Here is an 8,975-nt window from a genome sequence, read left to right as displayed (position 1 = left end):
GTTGCTTTTCGGGTCCAGCGGACCATAATAGGCCAAATCAGGACCCCACAAGTTAATCATTGCACATTTTTAGATTAAAACACTTCTAATACATAAAATCCGTAACGTCACCCGAAGGCAACAAAAAAGTCAAAGCAAAACCCTATGTCAAATAAACTAGGTTGTTTTAAAATTATGAGAGAGAGAGAGAGGAACAGTTTTTTTAGTTATCTTTACAATGTGACGCATGCTTTTGCGAAATGAGGCATGACACTTACAGTTGAATATTTCACGAACTTGATGTTTTCCATTGCTAATTAGTTGACTTCACATGGCCGTCACCTCCTACCTGTGGGTGTGTTTTGTATTAGTCTTTATGCTGGGGTAGGTCCTTTGCGTTTCGTTTCGTGTTTTCCAATCCTGTTTTTAAAATATTTGTCAAGTTATTTATTTATTTCCTTTGTTGTTTATATTTGCAGTGACTACCAGTACCATGATTCTGGCGACAAAAGGAATCAACGAGTACAAGACGATGGAAGTTCTGAATCACCTGGGAAGAAGCGAAAGAAGGTTTCCATGGATACAGACACAAGTCCTCCAGGGACACAGGACCACGGACCAGACCAGACCAGGAGTGGAGACGCCACGGAGCAGTTCTCTTCAATTCCTGACTCGCCCACAGCCGTCTACAGCAGGTAGGTTAAACAGTCAATTGTAGTGGTGTCATGGTGGAGGTGATGATAATTATGATGGTGTGACATGTATGAGAAAGTAACAGTTTTTTTTTTCGTTATACAGTAAAACCTGTGAATAGTGAACACCCTTGGGACCAGAGAAATTAGTTCACTATTCACAGGTGTCCTTTGTTAAGAGGGAACAAGTATCATAGAATAACCAATTTGTGCCAACATCAGAATACACTATTGAGAGGTTTTCTTTTGTTCAGAGGTTTGTTGTTCACAGGTTTTACTGTATTTACAATGTGATGCATTGCGAAATTTGTTTGTTTTTTTGTTTGCTTAACGCCCAGCCGACCACGAAGGGCCATATCAGGGCGGTGCTGCTTTGACATATAACGTGCGCCACACACAAGACAGAAGTCGCAGCACAAGCTTCATGTCTCACCCAGTCACATTATTCTGACACCGGACCAACCAGTCTTAGCACTAACCCCATAATGCCAGACGCCAGGCGGAGCAGCCACTAGATTGCCAATTTTAAAGTCTTAGGTATGACCCGGCCGGGGTTCCAACCCACGACCTCCCGTTCACGGGGCGGACGCCTTACCACTAGGCCAACCGTGCCGGTCTTTTGCGAAATGAGGCATGACACTTACAGTTGAATTTTTCACGAACTTGTTTTCCATTGCTAATTGGTTGACTTCACATGGTTGTCACCTCCTACCTATGGGTGTGTTTTGTATTAATCTTTATGCTGGGGTAGGTCCTTTACGTTTCGTTTCGTGTTTTCCAATCCTGTTTTTAAAATATTTGTCAAGTTATTTATTTATTTCCTTTGTTGTTTATATTTGCAGTGACTACCAGTACCACGATTCTGGCGACAAAAGGAATCAACAAGTACAAGACGATGGAAGTTCTGAATCACCTGGGAAGAAATGGAAGAAGGTTTCCATGGATACAGACACAAGTCCTCCAGTGACACAGGACCACGGACCAGACCGGACCAGGAGTGGAGACGCCACGAAACAGTTCTCTTCAATTCCTGACTCGCCCACAGCCGTCTACAGCAGGTAGGTTAAACAGTCAATTGTAGTGGTGTCATAGTGGTGGTGATAATAAGTCCATGGCAGAGACTTACCATACCTGATGTGAGCTTATACACTAAGTAACGACATACAATCGCCAAACGAGCTATGCTAGGCAGTACAGAAAGAGAAGGCGTCACCCTCCTCCCTCGTGTCGAGTACAGACCATCAGATCTTGTTGACGAACTATTACCAGAAAAGGACAACTATTACCAGAAAAAGGAGAAGAACAACACCTCCTGGCGGTAGAGAAGGGAAGTTAATTAGGGTGCCTGACTATATGATGCAATTCTTTAGAAATACAAATAATAAGACAAATATTTAGTTTTTTGTGAGAAAATTATCTCATAATAATGCATGTTTTCTGTCTCTCTCTCTCTAAGTTGATATTTGTGTTTAAAGAAAATGTCAGTTGTCACCAGAACAATGGCTCTTGCCTCTAAACAGAAAAAAACTGACAACAACAAAACACAAATGAAGACTAAAGAATGTATAACGGACACCATGGACCCTAAACCAGAAGACCTTTGCCACTACTACTTTCTTTCTTTCTTTATTTGGTGTTTAACGTCGTTTTCAACCATTCAAGGTTATATCGCGACGGGGCCACTACTACTGATAGAATAAAGCTTTGGAGATTTGTTCTCAGACAGAGATACTTTATTTATGCCCAGAACCAGTTCCACGATGTGTCTGTCACGTGGCATGACTATGACAGAGAAAAGGGAAGATTGATTGATGTCTCTCATGACAAAGACCCCACCATCAGACAGACAACAGTCCAAGTCTTTAGAAAAACACAAACTAACTGGAGTGTGGTTGGGGAAGTCTCGCACCTCCTTTTGCCAGCCTGTCCGCTTCTTCATTGCCGGCAATGCCGACATGAGCCGGTATCCACTGGAGCACCACCTTGTTGTGTTGAGACAGGGTGCTGAGGCAGTTGTCGAGTTGCCTGGTGGGGAGGTCAGTGGGGCCAGACAGAAGGGACTGGAGGGCGGACAGGGAGTCAGTGAGGAGGACGATGTTTTGCCGACTGCGGTCTTCCCCTGCTGCGTGCTCTGCTGCAGTGATGAGGGCGTGGAGCTCGGCCCTGTAGTTCGAGCTCAGGTCACCAGCTGGGACGGAGAGGGAGGTGGTGGTCCCGTTAGTGCAGGGACTACAAACCAGTGCGTGGGCTGCTGCGGAGTTTGAAACTGTGTGTGCCCTGGTTCACAGTCTGGACGTACGGCAGGCCGACACTGACACACCCATCACCGAATGTGAGAAGCTACCGCTGTCTCCACCTGATGCCAAGGGCAAAAGTGTGCCTGAAACACCAACAACACCGGTACGACAGACAGCTGAGAGGTTTGTCATTTTGACAGGCGGTGAGCAGTACGAGGTCTCCCTCACCCACTTGCACTCTCCTAGGCTGGTGCCACGCCGTGGAGAGTTGGGCGTTGCACCCTCTGCAGCAGACAGCAGTGCGGCCACACCCTCCAAGACAGTCAACACAACGGCGGGAGATGTGTCCAACACAACCGCTGAGACGGCCAACACAACGACGGGAGATGTGTCCGACACAACTTCTGAGACAGTCAACACAACGACGGGAGATGTGTCCGACACAACTTCCAAGACAGTCAACACAACGACCGGAGATGTCCCCGCCCCCCTCTGCCAATCCAGTGGAAGTTATCAACTGTGTTAAGTCGATCCCCTTCGGATCCAGCACCTGGGTCTGAATACACCTCTCCCGGCTCTCACCCCTCCTCTTCCAAGTGCACCCCCCCTACCCAACATGACATGTCGGCTCGGCACAAGGCGACCAACTTGTCACCCACTCCAAAACATCAGAAGAAAACCGCCACGTCCCCCCAGTCAGCCAAGCGCAAAGACAGTAGTGACACTGCTAAGACCCCCGCCGACCACCTAAATAAACAATCGGTGGACAGCAAGGTGTCCATGCTCCTGATCGGGGACAGTGTCCTTAAACAAATGGACATTAGGAAGATGACGTCCCCCGGGGAAACGATGCACAAAATCTGTGTCCCTGGGATGACCTGTTAGGACTTAATCAATTGGCTGCAGGTTCAAAAACCAAACCCCAAAGTAAATCTTGCAATCATTCATGTGGGAGTGACTTCAGTCCAGAGAGGCTCTGTGTCTGAAGACACGTGGTTTACACTGGTCGGGTTGTTTTGTCGGGCCTTTCCTCAGGCATCACTCCGAGCGTCCAGTATTCTCCCTTCGTGCATGGGCACCCGCGCGTTTGACAGCAAAATTTTACATTCAAACCATTCTCTCCGTTCAGTGTGTGAGAGGACTGGGGTGTTGTTCATTAACAACTCTCAGACCTTTCACACACAGAATGGTTCACCGCGACAGGCGCTCTACCGCGACCACAAGCATCCAAGCCTTTGCGGCACAATTAGTTTGGCCTGGAATTTTAGATTTTCAGGTCAACAAAACAAACCCAGGCCGGGGGACAACACACAAACCGCACAGTCATTCGACGCGAAATCTCGCGGACACCCGGTCAAAGCTTCGGCCAATCAGTCAAACACCTCGTCTCGCTCTTATTCGGACATGGCATCACACGGTACGCATTCACACCTACATAATTTAACCAATCAGTGCGATGCTCCCGATGAAAGGCCTGTCAAAACAAACGTGTCCATGACCAGTGGTAGTGAGGCCCCGCCCCCTCCACCCCGCCTCGCGCACAGCGCCCACCCCGCTCTGCAAACTGTTGAGCACGTGACTGTCCCCTCTTTCACTGACAATCCAGCTGCTGCCCTAAAGCTCATAGTGCGACTTCTTTCTCAATTGTTGTAATTTTCCCACTGTGTAACTTTTGTATCTACGGAATTCGAGTTGATATTCATCATAGCATCGTTGTGTGTCAACCGCATTGTTTCTTGGTTAATTAATGTTTCATTTCCAATCGCTTTGTTCAACAATTTTATTTCCAGCGTTTTGTGTGTTCTTACATTGTTCCCTGGAAGTTGAATTGAACACTGTTTGATACTACAGCAGTCCCTGCAATGTACGGCCCCCGGCGTGAGCGGACACCTGACATGTACGGACACATTTGCTCGGCACGGAGTGTTTTCCTTCTATATTTGCCCCCCCTTAAACGGACACCTGCAAAACGTGGACACGGACACTCATTTTCGGTCCCAACAGCAGGTCATACCTCCAATGTACGGACAGACCATCGTCAAATTTTCACCACAACAAAATCGATAACAGAGCAGTCCGGCTCTTGGTGCAAAGATCACAGCCGCAATGGCGTGACGACAGTCACTGGTAACTTGAGTGCACCTGTACCCATCAGGAGGGGGGGTAGTTTTGGTCAGGAGTGGAGTACATGCGAAGATGCCAACATGAAACTGCACTGTGCTCTTTATTCTTGTCTGTTGGACGTAAACAACAGAAACCACAGTCGATGAAGGTCCTGAGCGAAAGAGAGTGAAAAACCGGCCACAGTTCTCAGCATCGTGTGTCTGTGTGTAACCTCTTTCATTGACAAGATACTCTTGTTTCCCCTCAGCCTTGACCAGTGAGTCGGTTGCCTAATCTGTGAACCCTTCAGTTGTCTTGCTGTGTCAAAAGTTACGACACAGTCAACTGGTTTTGCTCTGAGTGCTGACCTCTCTGGCCACAGCCCAACAGTACATGGCTGGAGGGAGTGAGAGAGAGAGGGAGGGGGGGGGTGGAGGGGTAGCTGGCTAAACTCTGTGGGGTGTCCGGTGTCACTGCATGTCAGCAGGAAGAGCATTGGAGAGAAATAGAGAGGTGTACTCTTCCACACAATTTCCAAGCATCAGTTGTCACGGCTTGGGGTAGGCATTAGTGAGGGAGAGTGGGGGCTGTGTTATGTACAGTGTATTTCTGACTGAAGAGTGAAAAGTCACTGCCATGCCACATGATCGGCATGCAGTCAATAAAGCCAGACAAGATGAAAATAAATTACATGATTATGACATGCAGCTCTATCTGCTGCTATTTATTCAAACTGGGTTTCAAGCTTATTCTTGCAAAGCATCTGCACACGCTCCTCTGTGCTGTGTTTGTGTGGCTGCTTTCGTATGTCAGTGCATGGTGAGTGTGTTCACTGCCTTGATGATTTATTTTATCTCTTCTTTTCAACACTTTTCACACAAATCATTTTTACAGAACGTTTAAAGAAGTATTAGGAGTTTATTGTTTAGTAGCCACAAGAAGTGATTAGCATAGACTCAATCCTGTTGTTTGTGTGTCTCTGTGTGAGTGTATGTGGGAGGGGGTGGTGTGGTCACCCCTCCCGTGACCGGACACCTGCAATGTACGGACAGTTTTGCTATGGCCCAAGGGTGTCCGTTCATGAGAGGGACTGCTGTAAATAGTATTCATCTTTTTAACATTTTTGTTTCCTTTCATAATAGTTTTTGTTGTTTGCTTAATTTTTGTTTGTTTGTTTATTTGTTGCTTAACGTCCAGCCGACTACGCAGAGCCATATCAGGACGAGGAAGGGGGGGATGAAGGGGGCCACTTGTCAAGCGATTCCTGTTTACAAATGCACTAACCCATTACTTGTGTCCCAGCAGGCTTTAGTAAAACTAAATTAATACCTACTGGAAGATTACCAGTTTCCAGTATGTTAAAATAGGCTTAACCTATCTACTGCTGGACTTACATCAGAACACTAACAGATTAAACTATACATGAATCGCGAGACAAGCGGCAAGAGAAGAGATTTTTGGAAAAAATACAGGTGAATGAGCAAGAAGGCAGAAAAAAGAAAAGAATTCATGAAGAAAAAGAGAGCATGACAGGAAAGAGGAACCAAACATCTACCAAACTAGAAAGCTCCTGCGGTTCCAAAAACAGGAGGGGCCTTTAATTTCATAACCGCAGTGCGGGAGTTTGCTTAATTATTTTGTTTCATTTGTGTTGTTGCTTTGCATACTTTTAACGTGATGACTAAGTTATATGACCACAATCGTTGGCCTGTGACTGAAGGCCTCCGCATAGGACACCTTAGTATCAATCATATTGTAAACAAAATGTCTGATGTTTCCCAGGTTGTTCAGAACAGTGAGTCTTATGGCAGGGGGTTTCATATTTTTGGGTTCTCAGAATCTAGGCTTAAATCCTGCATAGACGATAAAGAAATTTTTATCAACGGTTTTCAAACTATACGAAGGGACCCAAAAAATCCTAAAGAAACGGGCCTTTTAGTTTATATAAATGAACATATAACATTCAAGCGCTTACCTCGCAGTTTGAAAATTTTGGTGTGGAGTGCATATGGACAGAGGTGAAGTTAAAGCATGCATCTCCTATTTTGATTGGATTTCTCTATCGGAATCCAGCTGAACCAGCGAACTGGGTTGACAAGTTTGTAACCATGATGGATTTATTTTGGTTACTCAAAACATGTAATAGAAACCTGTGTACCGGTCATAGGCATAAGCGACCATTTCCCTATTTGCTGTACATGGTCAAAAAAAGGTGTCAAAATTCCTAAGCTTGGTCATACTGTCCTCACATACAGGTCATTTGCTAAGTTTAATTAAGTACTTTTTCTTGAAGACCTGCGTTCTGCACCGTTTAGTGAGATATATAACAAGACCAATCCTGATGACGCTTTAAAAACATGGTATTCTACATTTCGCGAAGTTTTATATAAACAATTGCACCTAAAAGGTCAAGAAGAATTAAGTATTCATATCGGCCAGGGTGGATCACTCCTGACATTATAGAAGCCCAACATTACCGAGATTATCTATGCCGGATCAACCGCCAATCTGAAGAGTACAAAACACAGAAAGCAAAATGTCAGTATATGACTCGACAGTCAAAAAAGCAGTTCTTCGATCACGCCCTCCTTTTGCGGAAACTCTCCATTTATAGACTGCCACAGCCCACACAGACTTTTATAGCCTCTTTTTTGTCGGGAAGAACACAAAAAGTTACCTTTAACAGTTCGAGCTCTGAAGCAATGCCAATTTTATATGGGGTCCCACAAGGCTCGGTCCTCAGACCTTTATTATTTTCTGTCTACATCAATGACTTACCATTACACATAATTCCTCACCAGCACGGTTGGCCTAGTGGTAAGGCGTCCGCCCCGTGATCGGGAGGTCGTGGGTTCGAACCCCGGCCGGGTCATACCTCAGACTTTAAAATTGGCAATCTAGTGGCTGCTCCGCCTGGCGTCTGGCATTATGGGGTTAGTGCTAGGACTGGTTGGTCCGGTGTCAGAATAATGTGACTGGGTGAGACATGAAGCCTGTGCTGCGACTTCTGTCTTGTGTGTGACGCACGTTATATGTCAAAGCAGCATCGCCCTGATATGGCCCTTCGTGGTCGGCTGGGCGTTAAGCAAACAAACAAACATAATTCCTCTGGACAGTGTGATATGCTAGCTGATGATACTACTATTCATACCTCAGGTGATGATATTACTTCGGTAGTCGACACGCTTCAGAAGTGTGTCGATGATGCTGTAGAATGGACGCATTTAAACCACATGTCTCTCAATCCAGAAAAAACAATGTATATGCTAATTACTACGCGTCAAAAACGACAAGTCATGTCGGAACCAAAGAAGTGCATTTCTGTTGATAGTCAGCTGATAAACGAGGTTAGTGAACACAAAATTTTGGGAGTAACTATTGACAACAATCTAACATGGGGCCCTCATGTAAGTAACTTATGTAAATCTACAGCAAAAAAAGTTCATCAGTCTGCAAAGATTAAACATTTTCTAAATTTTGATGCGCGCAGAAGTTTGGTTTTTTTTGTGTGTGTTTTTTTTGTTTTCTTCATGGATTTTGCACATACATTATGATTATGTGTACAATGTGTACATGTGTGTTTACGAGTGGTCCGAAACAGGTACTTGCGCATGTAAGCACACCCTCGAAATGGGGACCCAAATCGAATTGAGGACCCAAATTGAGGTCCTCATTTCGAAAATGCTCCAAACGATTTCTTTCACCAAGAAACGTGTATATCCGAAAAATCTCTTAAAGTCTCAATTTGTACCATCCGTTTAAGACTTGTAACACTCGGAGTGTATGTCTTTCACAGCAAGATTTTATCGCTTACACTTTCGTGTGAATTTGGGGTCACGTGACCATAATGCCAATCGTCACTTCCGGCGTTTTTGCAAATGGCGACCTCGAAAGAACCACGCGTCTCGAAAGAACGTGTAAGTTATTCTGTTTCTTTTATCTATATCTTCGACCATCGATTACT

The 8,975-nt window shown here is 45.2% G+C and overlaps 1 protein-coding gene across 1 annotated transcript; it reads left to right on the top strand.

Moving 5' to 3' along the window:
* The first annotated feature begins 206 nt into the window (after nucleotides 1-206).
* LOC138972362 (uncharacterized) lies at nucleotides 207-1,896 on the top strand. The gene is made up of 2 exons (XM_070345034.1): nucleotides 207-674; nucleotides 1,514-1,896. Exons 1-2 carry the CDS (start codon nucleotides 556-558, stop codon nucleotides 1,731-1,733), a joined length of 339 nt encoding a protein of 112 aa, XP_070201135.1. The 5' UTR covers nucleotides 207-555; the 3' UTR covers nucleotides 1,734-1,896.
* Nucleotides 1,897-8,975: the final 7,079 nt, after the last annotated feature.

This window comes from Littorina saxatilis, linkage group LG8 (assembly GCF_037325665.1).
Source record: "Littorina saxatilis isolate snail1 linkage group LG8, US_GU_Lsax_2.0, whole genome shotgun sequence".
Taxonomy (NCBI): Eukaryota; Metazoa; Mollusca; class Gastropoda; order Littorinimorpha; family Littorinidae; genus Littorina; species Littorina saxatilis.
The sequence above is the reverse complement of the archived record's forward strand: the minus strand, read 5'-3'. Positions and strand labels throughout refer to the sequence as shown.

What these genes read in the sequence shown, in the direction of transcription:
- LOC138972362 (XM_070345034.1), top strand. Translation starts at nt 556, where the DNA reads ATGGATACAGACACAAGTCCTCCAGGGACACAGGACCACGGACCAGAC. An exon ending in CCCACAGCCGTCTACAGCAG is followed by an intron (nt 675 to 1,513) that starts GTAGGTTAAACA and finishes TTATATTTGCAG; the next exon opens with TGACTACCAGTACCACGATT.